General features: G+C 43.1%; 1 protein-coding gene across 1 annotated transcript in view; it reads left to right on the top strand.

Moving 5' to 3' along the window:
• Window positions 1-23,011, top strand: part of LOC115145801 (protein FAM193A-like) — a 46,682-nt gene that overhangs the window by 5,070 nt on the left and 18,601 nt on the right. Inside the window, 12 exon segments of the mRNA XM_029687340.2 lie at window positions 12,466-12,633; window positions 13,193-13,424; window positions 15,587-15,711; window positions 15,963-16,110; window positions 16,319-16,393; window positions 16,642-16,716; window positions 16,818-16,930; window positions 17,312-17,566; window positions 21,703-21,850; window positions 22,252-22,395; window positions 22,615-22,728; window positions 22,730-22,897. Of these exon segments, the coding sequence (XP_029543200.2) occupies window positions 12,466-12,633; window positions 13,193-13,424; window positions 15,587-15,711; window positions 15,963-16,110; window positions 16,319-16,393; window positions 16,642-16,716; window positions 16,818-16,930; window positions 17,312-17,566; window positions 21,703-21,850; window positions 22,252-22,395; window positions 22,615-22,728; window positions 22,730-22,897 (1,765 nt within the window).

The following is a 23,011-nucleotide window of genomic DNA, read 5'->3' as shown; positions in this document are numbered from 1 at the left end:
CCTGTGCTGCCATCCTTTCTAGCATTGTCAGATAATGACTAATCTAGTCCACCAGCCGGCTCTCTCTCTGTCGAACAGTCTGGAGTGGACGACCAATCCGCTGGATTTATTGGCTAATCTCTGTCCATCAGCATCTTGTTTTCTTTTTCTTTCAAATACTTTAACTCACTTGATAGATTACCTGTTTGCTAAAACTCTAATAGGTCACCTAATTTCAGTTTGTGACAAAATAAGCTAAACTTAGCAAAAAATAATGTCCTTTTTCATGACTCTTGTCTTTTCAAAGATAATTTGTAAAAATCCAAACAACTTCACAGATCGTAATTGTAAACGGGTTAAACACTGTTTCCCATGCTTGTTCAATGAACCATAAACAATTAATGAACATGCACCTGTGGAACGGTTGTAAAGACACCAACAGCTTACAGACGGTAGGCAATTAAGGTCACAGTTATGAAAACTTAGGACACTAAAGAGGCCTTTTTACCGACTCTGAAAAACACCAAAAGAAAGTTGCCCAGGGTCCCTGCTCATCTGTGTGAACGGGCCTTAGGAATGCTGCAAGGAGGCATGAGGACTGCGGATGTGGCGAGGGCAATAAATTGCAATGTCGTACTGTGAGACGCCTAAGATAGCGCTACAGGGAGACAGGATGGACAGCTGATCGTCCTCACAGTGGCAGACCACGTGTAACAACACCTGCACAGGATTGGTACATCTGAACATCACACCTGCGACCAGAAAGGATTGGCAAAAAGTGCTCTTTACTGACAAGTCGCGGTTTTGTCTCACCAGGGATGATGGTCGGATTCATGTTTATCGTCGACAGAATGACCGTTACACCGAGGCCTGTACTCTGGACCAGGATTGAGGTGGAGGGTCCGTCATGGTTTGGGGCAGAGTGTCACAGCATCATTGGACTGAGCTTGTGCGTTACAGGGAAGACATCCTCCTCCGTCATGTGGTACCCTTCCTGCAGGCTCATCCTGACATGACCCTTCAGCATGACAATGCCACCAGCCATACTGCTCGTTCTGTGCGTGATTTCCTGTTGGACCTGTTAGATCGGAGGTTGAGGGCTAGGGGCTATTTCCCCCAGAACTGTCCGGGAACTTGCAGGTGCCTTGGTGGAAGAGGGGGGTAACATCTCACAGCAAGAACTGACAAATCTGGTGGAGTCCATGAGGAGGAAATGCACTGCAGTACTTAGTATCTGGTGTGGCCACCAGCAGCATTGACTTTTGATTTGGACCCACCCCCCCCTTTGTTCAAGGACACATTATTCAATTTCTGTTAGTCGCATGTCTGTGGAACTTGTTCAGTTTGTCTTTTGTTGAATTGTTGTTATTGGTCATGTTTGTTTCATATAAAGCAGTAAAAAGTAATATGTGCTCAGTACTAGTAAGGTTTTAAGCCGAATAGTTCTCTATGCTGCAGCATAATCTGTTTTCTATTGCGCACATATGATCAACATATGAACGTCTGAACACGTCTCTGGAGCCACTGAGACAGAGGAGCATGTATCAATCCTTCACTGCAATTCATTGATTTATTGCGGCCAGCAGTTCAAACAAAATAAATGATTCTCAAATCAGTCAAGTCATTTAAAAAAGAACGACTCGTTCGCAAACTGCAGATAACTACCACATATTTCCCTGTTATCTCTTCGGTCACAGTGATCTGGCTCTGCTGTGGTGGTTGTTCGGACCAGAGTATGTGAGCGAAGCTGGAGCAGATGTGGAGTGTGCCCAGTTTGACTGGCGCAAGATTCCCAAAGGCTGGAGCGTCGGCCTTCTCTCCAGCTCCAATTTCGCTGCAGTAGCGCTCACTTCACAAACTCGGGGCATGCCCGGCCCAGGATGCATTCGTAGTCTCCTTGTGTGCTGCTGCTATAGCCACTTGCTTTAGCTACTGTGATGGAGTTCACTAAATATTTTCATAAAGAAACTGATCAATCAAGGTGACTTAAAAAGATGAGGACCAAGAGCAAGAGAGGCATTCGATGACGTAGTGTCCACAACTAAAGAATCTTTGTTGAATCTGAAAAGACACATCCCAAAAGCATGATAGTGTACTTACTACGTGTACACAGTGGTGGAAAAAGAACCCAATTGTCATACTTAAGTATAAGTAATGATGCCTTAATAGAAAATGACTAATTACCCAGTAAAATACGACTTGAGTAAAGTGTAAAAGTATTTGTTTTTAAATATACTGAAGTATTAATAATGTCAAATTCCTTTATATAAAGCAAACCAGACTGCACCGTTTTTTTCCTTTCTTTTTAACCAGGGGCATACTCCAACATGATTTACAAATGAAGCATGTGTGTATAGTGAGTCCGCCAGATCAGAGGCAGTAGGGATGACCAGGGATGTTCTCTTGATAGTGCGTGAATTGAACCAACATTCATGGAGTAAAAAGTACATTTTATTTTCTTCAGGAATGTGGTGAAGTAAAAGTTGTCAAAAATATAAATAGTAAAGTACAGATTAGAGGTCGACCGATTATGATTTTTCAACACCGATACCGTTTATTGGAGGGCCAAAAAAGCCGATACCGATTAATCGGCAGATTTTTTTTTTTTTTTTAAATTACGGAAAATGTATTTGTAATAATGACAAATACAACAATACTGAATTAACACTTATTTTAACTTAATATAATACATCAATAAAATAAATTTAGCGTCAAGTAGATAATGAAACATGTTCAATTTGGTTTAAATAATTGCAAAAACAAAGTGTTGGAGAAGAACGTAAAAGTGCAATATGTGCTATGTAAGGAAGCTAACGTTTCAGTTCCTTGCTGAGAACATATGAAAGCTGGTGGTTCCTTTTAACATGAGTCTTCAATATTCCCAGGTAAGAAGTTTTAGGTTGTAGTTATTATCGGACTATTTCCCTCTATACCATTTGTATTTCATTAACCTTTGACTATTGGATGTTCTTATAGGCACTTTAGTATTGCCAGTGTAACAGTGTAGCCTCCGTCCCTCTCCTCGCTCGAACCAGCAACACAACGACAACAGCCACCACATCGAAGCAGCGTTGCCCATGCAGAGCAAGGGAAACAACCACCCCAAGGCTCAGCGAGTGAAGTTTGAAACGCTATTTGCGCGCGCTAACTAGCCAGCCATTTCACTTCGGTCACACCAGTCTCATCTCGGGAGTTGATAGGTTTGAAGTCATAAACAACACAATGCTTGACGCACAATGAAGAGCTGCTTGCAAAACGCACGAAAGTGCTGTTTGAATGAATGTTTACGCGCCTGCTTCTGCCTACCACCGCTCAGCCAGATACTTGTATGCTCAGTCAGATTATATGCAACACAGGACACGCTAGATAATATCTAGTAATATCATCAACCATGTGTAGTTAACTAGTGATTGTTTTTTTATAGGATAAGTTTAATGCTAGCTAGCAACTTACCTTGGCTTACTGCATTTGCGTAACAGGCAGTCTCCTTGTGGAGTGCAACGAGAGAGAGGCAGGTCGTTATTGCGTTGGACTAGTTAACTGTAATGTCAGCTGGGGGATCCAATCTTGCAACAAGGTGGAAATCTGTCTTTCTGCCCCTGAACGAGGCAGTTAACCCACCGTTCCTAGGCCGTCATTGAAAATAAGAATGTGTTCTTAACTGACTTGCCTAGTTAAATAAAGATGTAAAAAATATATATATTTTTTTTAAATCGGCAAATCTGCGCCCAAAAATACCGATTTCCGATTGTTATGAAAACTTGAAATCGGCCCTAATTAATCGGTCGACCTCTAGTACAGATACCCCCAAAAACTACTTAAGTAGTACTTTAAAGTATTTATACTTAAATACTTTACACCTCTGCCTGTACATGCTAAGAGAAAGGAACGAGTTGGGTAGATAACTAAGTGCGTCATTGTAGCAAACTATTTACAAACAAATAATCTGATCTCAAACTTTTTGTTCTCTTCTCTGTACAATAGACCATCCTTTTTTGCTTTTAATTTGTATTTCATTCTTAGTACGTCGCATCCTACAGTTGAAGTCGGAAGTTTACATACCTCTTAGCCAAATACATTTAAACTCCGTTTTTCACAATTCCTGACATTTAATCCTAGTAAATATTCCCTGTTTTAGGGCAGTTAGGATCACCACTTTATTTTAAGAATGTGAAAGAGAATTATTTATATGATCTTGTATTTCTTTCATCACATTGCCAGTGGGTCAGAAGATAAAAACACACAAGTAGTATTTGGTAGCATTGATTTTAAATTGTTTAACTTGGGTCAAATGTTTCGGGTAGCCTTCCAACAGCTTCCCAAAATAAGTTGGGTGAATTTTGGCCCATTCCTCCTGACAGAACTGGTGTAACTGAGTCAGGTTTGCAGGCCTCCTTTCTCGCAAAAGCTTTTTCAGTTCTGCTCACAAATATTCTATAGGATTGAGGTCAGGGCTTTGGCCACTCCAATACCGTGACTTGGTTGTCCTTAAGTCATTTTGCCACAACTTTGGAAGTATGCTTGGGGTCATTGTCCATTTGGAAGACCCATTTGCAACTGCAACCTGGCCTAGATAAAGCAAAGCAGTGCGACAAAAACAACACAGTTACACACAAACAAACGTACAGTCAATAACACAAAATAATAGAAAAATCTATGTAGTTTGCAAATGTAGACTAGTAGGGAGGTAGGCAATAAATAGGCCCTAGAGGCGAAAATAATTACAATTTAGCATTAATACTGGAGTGATGGATGTGCCGATGGTGATGTGCAAGTAGAGATACTGGGGTGAAAAGGGTAAGTAACAATATGGGGATGAGGTAGTCGGGTATGCTATTTACAGATTGGCTGTGTACAGGTACAGTGTTCGGTAAGCTGCTCTGACAGCTGATGCTTAAAGGTAGAGAGGGAGACTCCAGCTTCAGAGATTTTTGCAATTCGTTCCAGTCATTGGCAGCAGAGAACTGGAAGGAAAGGCGGCCAAAGGAAGTGTAGGCTTTGGGGATGACCAGTGCAATATACCTGCTGGAGCGCGTGTTACGGGTGGGTGTTGCTATGGTGACCAGGGAGTTGAGATAAGGCGTGGCTTTACCTAGCAAAGACTTATCGATGACCTGGAGCCAGTGTGTTTGGCGCCTAATATGTAGTGAGGGCCAGCCAACTAGTGTACAGGTCTCAGTGGTGGGTAGTATATGGGGCTTTGGTGGCAAAACGGATGGCATTGTGATGGACTACATCCAGTTTGCTGAGTAGTGTTGGAGGCTATTTTGTAAATTACATCACCGAAGTCAAGGATCGGTAGGCTAGTAAGTTTTACGAGGGTATGTTTGGCGGCATGAGTAAAGGAGGCTTTGTTGCGAAATAGGATGCCGATTCTAGATTGGAGATGCTTAATATGAGTTTACAGTCTAACCAGACACCTAGGTATTTGTAGTTGTCCACATATTCTAGGTCAGAACCGTCCGGAGTAGTGTTGCTAGTCTGGCAGGAGGGTACGGGCAGCAATCAGTTGAAGAGCATGCATTTAGTTTTACTAGCAGTTAAAATCAGTTGGAGCCTACGGAAGAGTGTTGAAGCTCGTTTGGAGGTTTGTTAGCACAGTGTCCAAGGAAGCGCCAGATGTATACAGAATGGTGTTGTCTGCATAGAGGTGGATCAGAGAATCACCAGCAGCAAGAGCAACATTATTGATGTATACAGAAAAGTCGGCCCGAGAATTGAACCCTGTGGCACCCCATAGAGACTGCCAGAGGTCCAGACAACAGGCTCTCCGATTTGACACACTGAGCTCTATCAGAGAAGTAGTTGGTGGACCAGGTGAGGCAGTCATTAGAGAAGGGCTATAAAGAGTTCCATTTAGAATGCGGTGATTGACAGTCAAGCTTTGGCCAGGTTGAAGACTGCTGCACAGTATTGTATTTTTTCTATGGCGGTTATGTTGTTGTTTAAGACCTTGACCGTGGCTGAGGTGCACCTATGACCAGCTCGGAAACCAGATTGCATAGTGGAGAAGTTACGGTGGGATTGTTAACTTGGCGTTCGAAGATTTTAGAAAGGCAGAGCAGGATGGATGTAGGTCTGTAGCAGTTTGGGTCTAGAGTGTCTCCCTTTTTGAAGAGGGGGATGACCGCGGCAGCTTTCCAATATTTGGGGATCTCAGACGATATGAAAGAGCGGTTGAGTAGGCTAGTAATAGGGATTGCAACAATTTCGGTGGATAATTTTAAAAGAGAGGTTCCAGATTATCAAGCCCAGCTGATTTGTTGGGATCCAGATTTTGCAGTTCTTTCAGAACATCAGCTGTCTGGATTTGGGTTAAGGAGAAGCGGGTGGAGTTTGGACAAGTTGCTGCAGGGGGTGCTGAGATGTTGTCCGGGGTAGGGGTAGCCAGGTGGAAAGCCTTGGAAAAATGCTTATTTGAAATGATCGATTATCGTAGATTTTTCTGTACTGACAGTGTTTCCTATCCTCAATGCAATTGGCAGCTGGGAGGAGGTGCTCTTATTCTCCATGTCCCAAAACTTTTTGGAATTAGTGAAGCAAATTTCTGCTTGAAAAAGCTAGCCTTAGCTTTCCTAACTGACTGAGTATATTGGTTCCTGACTTCCCTGAAAGGTTGCATATCTCTGGGGCTATTCGAAGCTAGTGCAGAACGCCACAGGATGTTTTTGTTCTGGTCAAGGGCAGACCGGTCTGGAGTGAACCAAGGGCTATATCTGTTCTTAGTTCTACGTTTTTTGAATGGGCATGCTTATTTAAGATGATGAGGAAAGCACTTTTAAAGAATAACCAGGCATCCTCTACTGACGGGATGAGGTCAATATCCTTCCAGGATACCCAGGCCAGGTCGATTAGTAAGGCCTGCTCGCTGAAGTGTTTTAGGGAGCGTTTGACAGTGATGAGGGGTGGTCGTTTGACCGCTGACCCATTACGCACGCAGGCAATGAGGCTGTGATCGCTAAAATCCTGGTTTAATACAGTAGAGGTTTATTTAGAGGGAAAGTTAGTCAGGATGATATCTAAGAGGGTGCCCATGGTTACGGATTTAGTGTTGTACCTGGTAGGTTCCTTGATGATTTGTGTGAGATTGGGGGCATTGAGCTTAGATTGTAGGATGGTCGGGGTGTTAAACATGTCCTAGTTTAGGTCACCTAACAGTACGAACTCTGAAGATAGATGGGGGGCGATCAATTCACATATGGTGGTCAGGGCACAGCTGGGGGCTGAGCGGGGTCTATAACAAGCGGCAACTTGTTTCTGGAAAGGTGGATTTTTATAAGTGGAAGCTTGAATTGTTTAGGCACAGGCCTGGATAGTAGGACAGAACTCTGCAGGCTATCTCTGCAGTAGATTGCAATTCCGCCCCCTTTGGCAGTTCCATCTTGTCTGAAAAAGTTATAGTTAGGGATGGAAATTTCAGGACTGTGTGCTAAAGCAGTGAATAAAACAATCTTAGGGAGGATGCTTGTTATGTTAACATGCATGAAACCAGTGCTTTTACGGTTACATAAGTCAACAAATGAGAGCGCCTGGGGAATGGGAGTGATGCTGGGGGCTGCAGGGCCTGGGTTAACCTCTACATCACTAGAGGAACAGAGGAGGAGTAGGATGAGAGTACGGCTAAAGGCTAAAAGATCTGGTCGTCTAGTGCGTTTAGAACAGAGAGTAAAAGGGGCAGGTTTCTGGGCACGGAAAAATAGATTTGAGGCATAATGTACAGACAAGGGTATGGTAGGATGTGAGTACAGTGGAGGTAAGCCTAGGCATTGAGTGACAGAGAGGTTTTGTCTCTAGAGGTACCATTTAAGCCAGGTGTGGTCACTGCATGTGTGGTGGGTGGAACATAAGGGCTAGCTAAGGCATATTGAGCAGTGCTGGAGGCTCTACAGTGAAATAAGACAAAAATTACAGCAATAGACAAGGCATATTGACATTAGGGAGAGGCATGTGTAACCGAGTGATCATAGGGTCCAGTGAGTAGCTAGGCGAGCTGGAGACGCAGCGATTCAAACACCAGTCCCTCCTGCTGACTCGTTTTACTGTGGATATGGATCCATTTGTACCGGTTTCCTCCAGCATCTTCACAAGGTCCTTTGCTGTTCTGGGATTGATTTGCACTTTTCGCACCAAAGTACGTTCAGCTCAAGGAGACGGAATGCATCTTCTTCCTGAGTGGTATGATGGCTGCGTGGTCTCATGGTGTTTATACTTGCGTACTATTGTTTGTACAGATGAACGTGGTATCTTCAGGCGTTTGGAAATTGCTCCCAAGGATGAACCAGCCTTGTTGAGGTCTACAAAAAAAATTGATTTTGATTTTATTTATTTTTTCCCATGATTTCAAGCAAAGAGCACTGAGTTTGAAGGTAGGCTTTGAAATACATCCACAGGTACACCTCCAATTGACTCAGAAGCCATGACATCATTTTCTAGAATTTTCCAAGCTGTTTTAAAGGCACAGTCAACAATAGTGTATGTAAACTTCTGACCCACTGGAGTTGTGATACAGTGAATTATAAGTTAAATAATCTGTCTGTAAACAATACTTGTCATGCAGACAGTAGGTGTCCTAACCAACTTGCCATAACTATAGTTTGTTAATAACCTCTTAACCCCCTACTTTTTTCAAATTCTGCCTGAAGACATACCCAAATCTAACTGCCTGTAGCTCTGGCCCAGAAGCAAGGATATGCATATTCTTGGTACCACTAAATGTGAATTGAATGTAGGAGAATATAACACAATAGATCTGGTTTAGATAATGCAATGATAAAAAAGATGTTTTTCTTTTTATTGTTGTATCTTTAAAATGAACAAGATTAAACAAACAGTCAGATAGGATGATGGGGACAATTTCAGTGAAAAATATAAGAGGGCAACAGTACTTGTGCAAAGTTTCAGAATGATAACTTCCAAAATGAGTGTGCTACAGGACATTTATCATGAAGTCACCCAGGTGTCCCACACCAGTAGCCCAAATGTACTCAAGTGGCCAAATTGGTGAAGGTATACATTTTGAAACAAATAACTATATACAAAATGCCAAAATGGTATTCTATATATACATTTACAAAATAACATGGGTAACTATTTACACACTTTCAATATTTGGAAGACCCTCAGTCCTCTATCAAATCAAATTTATTTATATAGCCCTTCGTACATCAGCTAATATCTCAAAGTGCTGTACAGAAACCCAGCCTAAAACCCCAAACAGCAAGCAATGCAGGTGTAGAAGCACGGTGGCTAGGAAAAACTCCCTGGAAAGGCCAAAACCTAGGAAGAAACCTAGAGAGGAACCAGGCTATGAGGGGTGGCCAGTGGACTGTATAACAGTACATGGCCGAGATTTTCAAACGTTCATAGATGACCAGCAGGGTCAAATAATAATAATCACAGTAGATGTAGAGGATGCAACAGGACAGCACCTCAAGAGTAAATATGAACAGTTTAGGGTTCCATAGCCGCAGGCAGAACAGTTGAAACTGGAACAGCAGCAAGGCCAGGTGGACTGGGGACAGCAAGGAGTCAAATCAAATGTATTTATATAGCCCTTCGTACATCAGCTGATATCTCAAAGTGCTGTACAGAAACCCAGCCTAAAACCCCAAACAGCAAGCAATGCAGGTGTAGAAGCAGTCATCATGTCAGGTAGTCCTGACGCATGGTCCTAGGGCTCAGGTCCTCCGAGAGAAAGAGATAATTAAAGAGAGCATACTTAAATTCACACAGGACACCGGATAAGACAGAAGAAGTACTCCAAATATAACAAATTGACCCTAGCCCCCCGACACTTAAACTACTGCAGCATAAATGGAGGCTGAGACAGGAGGGGTCAGGAGACACTGTGGCCCCATCCGATGATACCCCCAGGCAGGGCCACACAGGAAGGATATAACATCACCCACTTTTCCAAAGCTCTACACAATATTGTGCTGCTGAGGTATAATAAACAGATATATATATATATATATATTTATGAGTACAGGGAACATAAGGTTGAATATATTATTATAGACCTAAATTACAACAGACCAGCTGTATCTACTGTCTCCATTTCACTTTGGCCATTGTTTTGGGCCTGCCCTCCCCTCAACAGCCTCAAATAGGCTATTTCATGTGGGTTGGGGTGGGGCGGCAGACACATTTCATCACTTTTCCTTAAATAATTTCATGACATTTCATTACATTACATTTTGATATATTGCTTCTAAAATTTAAAAAAAATCACAAATAATATTTTAAATTATTAATTTCAAACAAGGGCATTAGCATGAGAAGAATTTACCAGTCCAAAACGGTGACATTGTTTCTCTTCTGCAGGCACCGTTACAGATTATACACAGTGGCTACAACGGTGTCCTCTCCGTTCAAAAAATATTCCTCCACTTGGGAATCGCTAAATTAATCGTCCTACAACAATCTCTGTCTCACTTTTCTGATCAATTTCTTCTAAAATTGTGTGTACATCTGTATATCTAGACTTGGATTTAGCTTTCCCTGACATAGTCGCCACACTATATATATATATATAAACAGCTGAATCTGCGCGTTTACCAAGAGTGACTCTCTTTACTCCGGAGTTTACGACATGGGTTGGTCTTCCAACACACAACCATTGCATATTGCCGTTTACCTCCGCTCATTGGCTATCTACCCAGCTAGATTTCAAGACGATCAGTGGTCATTGGGTTAAAATACAGTCAATCAATGAAACAGTTGTCATTTCATTGGTGCACAGTGATGTCATTACTTGTTGTCTTCAAATCGGTTTCTTTCAGTTAGTACGTCCCGCGAAATGGCCCATCAGGTTTGATTGTGTTACAAACAAACCAGTTGATTGCAATGAAACCAAACATGACTGGAAAAGTAACGTTTTGTGTGGGTTATTTACCTGGAATGTGTCGTCGAAAATGGAATGAGACGAAATTCACGACACAAGCGGTTCACAAAATGTTTCGTGTTAGGCTATAAAAACTAATTTTTATCAAACATAAGATCATTCATTGTGTAACAATGAGCATTGGGATTGCAAACAGACGAAGATCGTCAAAGGTAAACAATTTATTTTAATGCAGATTGTGATTTTGTTATGCCTGTGCTGGTTGAAAGTGTTTTTTTTTTAAATTTAATTTATGGAGCTCTATTCTCAGATAATCACATGGTTTTCTTTCGCAGTAAATCATTTTTTTAAATCTGACATTGCAGTTGGATTAGCAAGATTATAGTCTTTCAATACATGTGAGACACTTTTATTTTCATGAATGTTTAATATGACTATTTATGTAGCAATCACTGTATGTTGTGGAATCTCAGCCCGCTACCTGGTTCCGTGCTCAGAGAGGTTAACAAGAAATGTGTGATGGTTGAAAAATGAGTTTTAATGACTCCAACCTAAGTGTATGTAAACTTCAAATGTATATGCACAAATTATAAACTAATGATTTGATACAACGGAGTGTTTAAATGATGAGGGCTTTATGTCCCTACCAGACTACTGTGTTGCACTCACAAATGCTTCACTATATATTTCTTGATGGGCTTGAAATAATTGGAATGACGTAGCCTAAATAATTCATTTTCGTTCTTTCTTAGGCTCCCTGTCTGGCGTGTTTCTATGCTGTTTAATATGACATGTAACATATTTGAAATGATGCTTGCGTCTCACATGAAGCTTCATGTTTATGAAAATAGTTTTCATTCAAATCCATATGGTTTTGTTTTAATGCTTAACAAATTGCTTGGTCCAGGTAGTCACAAAAATAGTTGGTTGTTGGTAAAATTGTGATTTTGAAGAATAGAGTGAATTTTGTTGAGGTTTTTAGATGAGCGGTAGGAAATCGCTCAGCTTTGCTCACATGCTGTGGTTCAGACCTTCTTTTCACATGCTTCGCTGGCTCTGATGTTCCAGCACAACGCTGCACAGAGTGCAAAACAATTTGCCCCCACTTTCATGTAAAACATTTGGAAATAGTTTTGCACGGCCTTTAACTATGATTTTTGTTGGTAAATGAGATGGTTTCCTGTTCATTGTTCTGCCTGTCAGTCATTATCTGTCAGTAATCAACCATCAGCTTACGGGGGGGAAAGTTTGTTGTTTGATTGGGCTGTTTTTCATGGTAACAGTGATCCTAGGTGCAAACCCTCTTGATTTGACACTTGTGCGGAGATTGGTCAAAATTGCGAGCTCACGCATAAATGAGTGGATTCGTTGATTTTTGTGTTGAATTATACAATCACAGAATAGTGGAATCCTGGAGGGACTGGATATCAGCCCTTTAAAAGAGGGACATGGATGCACAGAATCACTAATACTTCTACTATATGGGTATTCATATAGTAAATGAAGTAGGAAACGCTCATTTTTGTGTTCTGTTGCAAAATGTTTAACTGTTGGTTGCCCTAATGAACATGACCCTGGGTCCCTTGTCTAAGAGCACCCAGTGTCCTCATCACAATTACCTCTTTGACCTTCACCCCCTCCAGGGAGATTTCGGCCGAGTCAGAGCGCGAGTCCCAGCTGCTGCAGAACCACTGGTCGGAGGTACGCTACCTAGTGCGGTGCATCTACCGCCAGACAGGCACGCCGCTGGCCGACGACCACGACCATCCCCTGGACCGTGACAAGGAGGGCATGAAGGAGCTGGTGGACAGGTAAGAAGACCCAGCTAGAGAAAAGGCAGCATTTCTTCCACCCTCTTTCCCTCAGTCTGCCTTCTTCCTTTCTCCACTCTTTCTATTCCTTCCATATTTCCTTCCCTCCTACTTTCCTTTACACTCTCTAATTTCTACCCTCCATCTCTCGCTGCTTCCTGCCTCATTCCTTTCTTTCCTTTTGCCCTCCTTGCTCGCTCCCATCCCTATCATCCTCTTTTCACTTCCATCTTTTCACTTCCATCTTCAAGGTGATCAGTTATCTGACAAGAGTAGCAGAGTAATCATTGAGGAGTGGTTACCTCACTTTCCCTTATTCAATTTTGCTAGATAACATTTTCTGAAGGTAATCTCTTAAGTCATTTCAGAGGCTAAACCTTCCTCTGCTACTACTAGGCCATTTGTTATGTCATTCCAGGAAAACTAAATCAAACTCAAGTCATTTGAAAGAGTTGGAGATGCTTTTGACCCAGGTCTGACCACCATAGATATTCACTACAAGTATTCGCATATTGTACGCTGGGTCTTATGATATCCATCTTTCTCACCTCCTGTTCAGGCTGTGCGAGAAGGACCCGTATCAGCTCTACCAGAGGCTGGAGCAGCAGGCCCGCGAGTACGTCCTAGAAATGAAGGTGCGCCTGCTCAAGCACCTGTCGACCGGCTCTAAGGCTGCGGCAGCCGCCGCCCAGGGCCCCCCGCAGGCCCACCAGTTCATCTCGCTGCTCCTGGAGGAGTACAGCGCCCTCTGCCAGGCTGCGCGCACCATCAGCAGCTTCCTCCTCACCCTGGTGAGTCTTCCGCTGTTAGCAATAGCATCACGTTAGCATTAGCAATAGCATAGTCTTAGACCAGTGGGCTTTTAAACAGTTTTTTTCAGTAACTTTCAGGGTTTTCCTTAGTGTTAGCCTTAGTGTTAGCTTGTGCGTTAGCCTTTATCAAATAAAATCAAAGTTTATTTGACACGTGTGCCGAATACAACAGGTTACAGTGAAATGCTTACTTACAGGCTCTAACCAATAGTGCAAAAAAGGTATTAGGTGAACAATAGGTAAGTAAAGAAGTAAAAAGACAGTGAAAAACAGAAGCGAGGCTATATACAGTAGCGAGGCTATAAAAAGTAGTAACTCCTACAGACACTGGTTAGTCAGTGAGGCTGATTGAGGTAGTATGTAGATATGGTTAAAGTGACTATGCATATATGATAAACAGAAGAGTAGCAATAGCGTAAAAGAGGGGTTGGGGGGACGCACACAATTCAGATCCGGGTAGCCATTTGAGTACCTGTTCAGGAGTCTTATGGCTTGGGGGTAAAAACTGTTGAAGTCTTTTTGTCCTAGACTTGGCACTCCGGTATTTTTAGGGTCTTCCTCTGACGCCTGTTGTAGAGGTCCTGGATGGCAGGCAGTTTAGCCCCAGTGATGTACTGGGCCGTGCGCACTACCCACTGATGTGCCTTGCGGTCGGAGGCCGAGCAATTGCCGTACCAGGCAGGGATGCAACCAGTTAGGATGCTCTCGATGTTGCAGCTGTAGAACCTTTTGAATATCTCAGGACCCATGCCAAATCTTTTTAGTTTCCTGAGGGGGAATTAGGCTTTGTCGTGCCCTCTTCACGACTGTCTTGGTGTGTTTGGACCGTTCTAGTTTGTTGGAACTTAAAGCTCTCAACCTGCTCCACGTCAGTGGTCTAGGGTTTATGTGATAATGTTGTTGATGTGAGCCATTACCAGCCTTTCAAAGCACTTCATGGCTACGGACGTGAGTGCTACGGGTCTGTAGTCATTTAGGCAGGTTGCCTTTGTGTTCTTGGGCACAGGGACTATGGTGGTCTTGAAACATGTTGGTATTACAGACTCAATCAGGGACATGTTGAAAATGTCTGAAGACACCTGCCAGTTTGTCAGCACATGCCCGGAGCACATGTCCTGGTTACCTTTTACGGTTGCCTTTGTGTTAGCCATTTTGTTAGCATCGGACTAGCACAGAGGGACAATGCTTGGTGCTGCTCAGTGTCTCTTTAGCCTGAATTTTGGCGACAACGTGAGTTATACTAGACATGCCCCCAGTACGTGAAGGCTAATGAGTAACGTTGCCTCAGTAACTCGCACAGGATTAACATGGGCTTTAGAATCTCCACAGAACTCCGGGACAAGCCAAAGACGGTGTCACAGAATGACTCATACTTTTCGGAAGCAGCACAGATATTTGTCTGAAAGTTGTCACCTTAGATTAGGGACAATAGTCATCAGCCTAGACAGCTGCCACTGCTGTGGTTCTGGAATATGGGGTAGCAGCCATTTAGCCACCTGACAATGGTGTCGCTCCTGTTAAGTTATACATACATACACACACACACACAGTGAGGTCCGGATTATTGACACCCTTGATAAAGATGATTTAAATAGTGAGCTATATTTTATACTCAAAGAGATTTGGTAAATTATTTTATAATAATAGAATTGCTCAGAGAAAGCGATTTTGTTTACCAAGTAATATAATTTTTTTCTCTCAAAGGTAGGGGTCAAAATAATTAATGTTTCAATACTTCATCTTTTGAGGATAACGGCACTAAGCTGAGATGGCCATTGCAAAATGTAGATTTTGTGACCAATTAAGCATTTCTTTGTGGATTTTGATGTGTGCTTGAGCATACAATATAGTACAGTATTTGAATTATTTTATACAGTCATTTTTGTTTATCTTTATCAAGGGTGTCAATAATTTTGGACTGCACTGTATATTAAAGACTTTTCCGAATTATTATTTTATTTAAAAAAAAAAGTTAATTAACAGATAGTGAAAGAGGATGATAATGGGGAGAGACAGGGAGGTTGTGTCAAACGGCCGGATACGACCCTATGCGAAAACAGTAGACGTGCCTGAGGCTGCGGCATTACCGCCAGGCCGCATTAACTTGGTTTCCTTATTCTTTTCTTGTCTGGCTTCCACAGGAGAACGAACACTTACAAAAGTTCCAGGTGACGTGGGAGCTGCACAACAAGCACCTTTTTGAGAACCTGGTGTTCTCTGAGCCCATCCTGCACAGCAGTTTACCTGCACTGGTTGCACAGCTGAGGTAAGACTGAGTCGATTGACAAAACAGCCATTAAGAAGAGGCGTTATTGAAGTGTATGCTTCTGTGAGAATTCTTTATTTTTTTATTTATTATAGTCTCCCTATATAATCCCTTTTGTTTTGTTCGTCTTAGTATAGCAACATCATTAAACCTGGTCTATCCTCAAACCTAAATAGGCCATTGGTATGATAAACTGGCCTAGCTGTGTGTTTCCAATGTTTTCTTTAAAAAATTAAGCAATTTCTGATTAGGCACGGCACGGCCTCCCTCGACTCGTACAACGAGGACATGTACAGGACCCTGCTGGAGAGCTACCAGCAGCTGGAGCAGGAGATGGCTGCCGTGGCGGCCGAGTGGCAGGAGTGTGAGAAGAGGATTGACGACTACGTCGACGAACAGGTACACTCACACAGACCGAGAGAAACACAACACACACAATATGCCTGTCTCTGCTACTTTCCACGGGCAGTTCCTTGTGTGTGACAATGGAACTTAAGTGTAATTTACATATTGTGATGTCCTGAAGGTGTTTAACAAATATGTCTCCTTTGAATGGTTTTCTTTTGTTTTTTCTGATGCTTAACAACTAGTTTTCTCTTTCTGGCAGCTGCTTTTTAAGGTGGAGGGCCAGAATCTCACAAATCAACGCACAGAACCACATAAGTCTTTAATTAGCAAAAATGTAAGTGGTTTATCACGCAACTCAATTTCAAGTAATAAGACAGTTACTCTAGGTATCAGCATTGGTTAGGTATCAGCATTGGCTATCTTTTCATTCCCTAATCCCCAATCCTTACCCATTTTATGTATGTCATATTATTTATATAGTCCAACAGAGAAAAGGTGAATAGGTGCTCTAATTTATTAAAAAGCCGACACTTTTCGACCTCCATCTGTCAAAGCGCATAATTAATGTCTACCTATTTCCAGACTTTGAAAACAAAACAACGGATGCTGAAGGAAGACTGGGAGTTCTTTAAGCAGAGGAGGTTTATAGAAGAACAGGTATGATGAACAAAAAGTCTATAGAAACTGGTCGGACAGATTTTGACCGTGTACATTTTTAAATCTGCTGTACGTGAATTTTATTATTTTTCTCTTTGTAGTTAACCAGCAGTAAGAAGTCTTTAGCTGGTGACAGTAACTTTACAGACACGATGAGAATGCTCTCCTCTCGTCTCAGCATTCCAGACTGTCCAAATTGCAATTATCGAAGACGGTGAGTTTAGAGGTTTAGTTTGTTTCTTTGTAGCGTGTAAAGTAAAATAATCATTTTATTTGAATATATATATTTCTTTTTTTTTTACCTATGTGGGTATTGTATGACACAAGTCCAATGAGACATTCAAACTTGTGTGCGAGTATGTTTTTAATCATCATTTATTAACCCAAAGTAAAACAAACCAATGTTTCAACCAGTACCCAGTGTTATTCAGTGACCTGAAAGGAAATGGGGTATAAAAGTGTTTAGCATCTCATGAACCACATCAATATAATATATTAACCACAAAAACGATGACCTGGAACACCACCACTGGCCACCTGCGACCCAAACTTTGTGAAACCACCTTTTAATTAACAACCATTGCTCCTCTCCCAGATGCACCTGCGACGACTGCAGCCTCTCCCACATCCTGACGTGCGGCATCATGGACTCGCCCATTGCCGAGGATCTCCACATCAAGCTGCCGCTTCAGGCCACGGAGCCCCCACAGCACCGGGACTACCTGGCCGAGGTGCACCCCCCCAGCCTCTCCTCCGGGGGCAGCTCAGCCTCCGCTTCGGCCTCCAGCTCGCCCATCACCATACAGCAGCACTCACGCCTCATCCTGCCAGAAGGGGTCGCCACCACCTTGTAAGTCCACCAGGGGTGGCGTGTTCTTTGTTGTAAAAATATGTATTTATTTATTCAGCCGATTATAGCAAATTTATTTTCAAAACAAGACCTTAGTGTATCATGTAAAGCACATATGTCAGAGTCAAGGCCCGCGGGCCACATCCGGCCCGCAAGAAGGTTTTTTACGGCCCCTGGGATGATCTTGATTTATTATTAGAACCGGCCCGCAGCAAGCCGGCAGCCCGCAGATCTTTTACACGCACCAATACTACATTTCCCACAATGCAAAGGTGACGCACCGAGCAGTAGGCTGCTTCATTTCAATATTTATTGGCACAGCAGTCGTCAGCATCACAGTAAAATTAACTTTCAGATACCCATCAAAAATGGCAAAACGGAAGGTGGATACTGAGAACCGGGGGTTTCAAACAAGGTGGGAGTCGGAGTATATGTTCACGAAGGTAGCTGGAAAACCTGTGTGTCTTCTGTGTGGAGAAAGTGTGGCGGTACTGAAAGAGTATAATCTGAGATGACATTATGAAACGAAACACGCGGACAAAAACAAGAATATGGACATGGAACAAAGGCTACAAAAGGCAGAGGAATTAAAACGAGGCCTCAAAACAGGCTCTGTTCAAAAAAGCCAAATCACAAGGCCAGGCTGCTGTCAAGGCCAGTTTTATTTTGGCAGAAGAGATCGCTAAATCAGCCCGGCCATTTACGGAGGGGGATTTCATCAAAACTGCATGATTAAAGTTTGTGACGAAGTTTGCCCAGAAAAAGGCAACTCTTTTTAAATGTGAGTCTGAGCAGAAACACCATTGCGAGAGAGTAGACCAGTTGTCCATCAATCTAAAAGAGCAGCTTGTGAAAAAGGGAAAAGATTTTATTGCATATTCCTTGGCTGTGGATGAGAGCACCGACATTTCTGACATTGCCCAGTTGTCAATTTTCATCCGCGGAGTGGACTCCAACCTAAGCGTGACAGAGGAGTTTTTGGCTTTACGTCCTATGCATGGCACAACTACGGGGCATGATTTGTATGAAGAGGTGTCAAGATGTGTAAATGAGATGGAGCTGCCTTGGGAAAAACTCGTGGGTTTGACAACCGACGGAGCACCTGCGATGTGTGGACACAGGAGCGGACTGGTGGCGAAGATACGGGAAAAGATGCAAGAGGAAAACGCGACAGGTGAGCTGACAGCTTATCATTGTATCATACACCAGGAAGCGTTGTGCGGTAAAGCCTTGAAAATGGAGCATGTAATGAGCATCATCACGCGCACAGTTAACTTTATCAGAGCCAAAGGTTTGAATCACCGCCAGTTCAAAGCATTTCTGACGGAGTTAGAAACGGAGCATGGTGATTTGCCTTATCACACAGAGGTGCGATGGCTAAGCCATGGAAAGGTGCTTCAAAGATGTTTCGAGCTTCGTGAGGAGATTTGTCTGTTCTTGGACAGCAAAGGGAAAGACACAACACAACTCCGAGACGAAATGTTTCTGTGTGAAATGGCTTTTCTGTGTGACATTACGAGTCATCTGAATGCAATAAACTTGCAGCTGCAGGGTCGGGATCGTGTCATCTCTGATATGTACAGTACAGTGAAGGCATTTAAAACCAAACTGACTCTGTGGGAGACGCAGATGCGGAAAGAAAATTTGAGCCACTTTCCCAGCTGCCAGACCATGAAAGAGAAGCTCTCTACCAGTGCGTTCCCGAGCACACAGTTGGCTGATAAAATAGGTATGCTTGCCGCTGACTTTCGACGCCGATTTGCTGACTTTGAAGCACAAAAAAGCAGGTTGGAACTGCTCGGTAACCCATTTGCTGTTGACGTGGAAAGCTCACCACCAAACCTCCAAATGGAGTTGATTGACCTCCAATGCAATGAAGACATTTGTCTTTTGTGTCTGTTGAAAATTAAAGATTACTGACAGAGCCATAAGAAAATATTGCTTTATTTATCTGATCATATTGTAATATATTTGTTAGGTTTTCAGTAGGTTCAATTAGGTTCACTAGACTATATGCGTCATTTAAAAATTTTTCAATGAACATTCGAACAGTCCGGCCCTCGTCTTGTAGCTGATTTTTTTATTTGGCCCTCCGTCCATTTGACTTTGACACCCCTGATGTAAAGCAATAAAATATCACAGAAAAAAAACATGCAATACATTACAATAATGTAAAAAAATATATATATATTTATATATCTATCAAAGATGCACATTACTAAAATGAACAAAGAACAAGCTTGTGAGTTCATGCTTGTGCTGGGACGATCAACCGAAAATTATCAACACTTATCGTGGACATTATGCTGATATCGTTCATTACGATAAATAACGTATAGGGCCCTACTAGGTGCGGCAAGTAGCCTAAGGTTAGAGCATTGGGTCAACCGGAAGGTTGATGATCGAATCCCTGAGCTGACAAGGTAAAAATCTGTTGTTTTGCCCCTGAGCAAGGCAGTTAACCCACTGTTCTCCAGGTGCCGAAGACGTGGATGTCGATTTAAGGCAACCCCCCCGCACCTCTCTGATTCAGAGGGATTGGGTTAAATGCGGAAGACTCATTTCAGTTGAATATATTCAGTTGGACAACTGACTTTCTCTAGAGAATTATTTAACCTTTATTTAACTAGGCAAGTCATTTCAGAACAAATTCTTATTTACAATGATGGCCTATCCTGGCCAAACCCGGATGACGCTGGGCCAATCGCAGCCGGATGTGATGCATCCTGGATTCGAACCTGGGACTGCAGTGACGCCTCTTGCACTAAGATGGAGTGCCTTAGACCACTGCGCCACTCAGGAGCCCTTAACCTGTCTAGGACTGGACCCCGCAACAACCAGTGAAAGTGCAGGGCGCCAAGTTCAAAACAACAAAAATCTCATAATTAAAATTCCTCAAGCATACAAGTATTTTACACCATTTTAAAGATAAAGTTCTCGTTAATCCAGCCACAGTGATTTCAAAAAGGATTTACAGCGAAAGCACCACAAACGATTATGTCAGGTCACCACCAAGCCACAGAAAAACACAGCCATTTTTCCAGCCAAAGAGAAGAGTCACAAAAAGCAGAATGGCTTATTTTGTTAGGGCGTTTGGTAAACAAATCCAAAAGCGCGTTCAGGTCGCGCCGAACGTCAGACGAAAAGTTCAAAAAGTTCCGTTACAGCCCGTAGAAACATGCCAACCTAAGTATGGAATCAATCTTTAGGATGTTTTTAACATAACTTAATTAATGTTCCAACCGGACAATTCCTTTGTCTGTACAAATGAAATGGAACGTAGCTACCTTTCACATGACCGAGGCTGTGGCACTCTGCCAGACCACTCACTCAAAGATCTCTTATGAGCCCCTCCTTTAGAGTAGAATCCTCAAAACAGGTTCTAAATACTGTTGACATCTAGTGGAAGCTGTAGGAAGTGAAACATAACTAATATCCCACTGTATATTCAATGAGGGCTGAGTTGAAAAACCACTTTCCGGTTTGATTTTTTCTCCGGTTTTTGCCTGCCATATGAGTTCTGTTATACTCACAGACATCATTCAAACAGTTTTAGAAACTTCAGTGTTTTCTATCCAAATATACTAATTATATGCATATTCTAGCTTTTACAGCTGAGTAGCAGGCAGCTTCATTTGGGCACTTTTTTCATCCAAGCTACCCAATACTGCCCCCTACCCCAAAGAAATTAAATGTGAAGTATGAAATAAGTTTGCTACTACGGGTAGTTAATGGGACAATTTGATAGCTACAATATTCAAAGTAGGAGTTTTAAGGGTAATATTACAAAAAATAACTGTTGTTAAAGTTATTGTTCAATTATCATTATTGTGATTATTCATCCAATTTATCGTGATGTGGATTTTTTGGGTCCAGATTGCCCAGCTCTAGTTCATGCTACCAGCAGGATTTATCCCAATATCTAGTTGATGTTGTTATAATGTATTTATTGTGGTTATGGTTACTCTTGTGGTATATGTAGTTATAACTCCTTGTTATCGGGTATGTGCTCTCCAATCATGTAATGTCATTTCCTATAATCATTTTATCCTGTTAACAGGGCCACTCCTGTTTTGATATTCACCTTTATTATTTTCTCTTTCCCTATCTCTCCTTCCTCCTCCTCGCAATGGTAGTGACGACGATGAAGTGCCTCCACTGTTGGGCAAGTTTGCGGACATCTACCCCATGGGCAGCTATGAGGACCCAGGGGTGGTGGCCGGCATGAACGGCCTGCACAGCGAGCTCAATGGTGGCGGAGAGAACATGGCGCTCAAAGTTGAGGTGTGTGGGTGGTTGACGGCTCCGGGGTGTAGTTTACCCTAGGTACAGATCTAGGATATTCTTCCCCTCCCCCAATCCTGACCTTAACCATTAGTGGGGGAAATGCAAAACTGGCCCAAGATCAGCATCTGGGGAAACTTTACCATACACCGTGAGTGATGGTGCCCTTGATGCAAGTTTAACACATTTCCCTGCTCAATTTCTCTGTCCAAGTTCCTGGACTGGGACAGATTTGATTGAGGAAATGTTATTTGACTCTTAGTTATTCCTGCTTCCTTGCTCTCTCCCATCTCTATCCTCCTCTCTCCCTCTGTTTTCTCTCATCCTCTGCCACTTCCTCCCATCTCTCTCTTTCCATTCCCCTCACTATCCCCTCTTACGATTTCTCTCTCCCCCTCCAGTCTCCTGGAGGGAGCAGCAGTAGTTCGTCGGAGGGCGACGAGGAGGAGGCTGACGAGGAGAGCTGCGGGGAGCCTCCGGGCCAGCGGAGGGAGCATTCCCCAGGGAAGAGCAACAGCCCTCCGCCCTACTACCAACAGCAACAGGTACAACCACACTACACAACTAGGGCTCGAGGTAGAATTGGAGTCAGATTAACCTACTGAGATATGGAATACCTAGAGAAAGATTCTATTCGATTTGAATAGATTCCAATGCATGGGGAACACAGCCGATTGTGTATGTCGCCATCTAGCGTAAAATGTTCACACGGGTGCAAATGAAGTAAAACTCACGGTAGCCATCTTGTTTCTCTCTCGTTCCAGGTGGAACAGCACGCCTGTGAGTGCCACGTGTGCAACCAGGACCTGTCCTCCTCCCTCCCCCCTGGGCCCAGCTCCCCCTCTCTCCCCCCGCCGGATCCACACGCCCCCCTCCGGCCACCACCATCAGTTCTTCACTGAGGGCAACAACCAGACCCCCAACCACTCTGCCCTCCACCTCTACCCCCACATCCACGGCCACCTGCCCCTGCATAACCTCTCCCACCTGCCCCGGCCCCTGCTGCACCCAACACTCTACCCCAGCCCCCCCCTTTCACACAGCAAGGTGAGTGAACACACACATACCACCAACAAGGGTCAAGGGTAGATGTTACCCTACTCCCAATACTGACCTTGGGTGTCCGAGGGGGCGGGGTGAATGAAATCTCACCCTGTGTCA

The sequence above is a fragment of the Oncorhynchus nerka genome, linkage group LG18 (genome assembly GCF_034236695.1).
Source record: "Oncorhynchus nerka isolate Pitt River linkage group LG18, Oner_Uvic_2.0, whole genome shotgun sequence".
Taxonomy (NCBI): domain Eukaryota; kingdom Metazoa; phylum Chordata; class Actinopteri; order Salmoniformes; family Salmonidae; genus Oncorhynchus; species Oncorhynchus nerka.
Note: the sequence above shows the minus strand (reverse complement) of the source record. Positions and strands in the feature narration are given on the sequence as shown.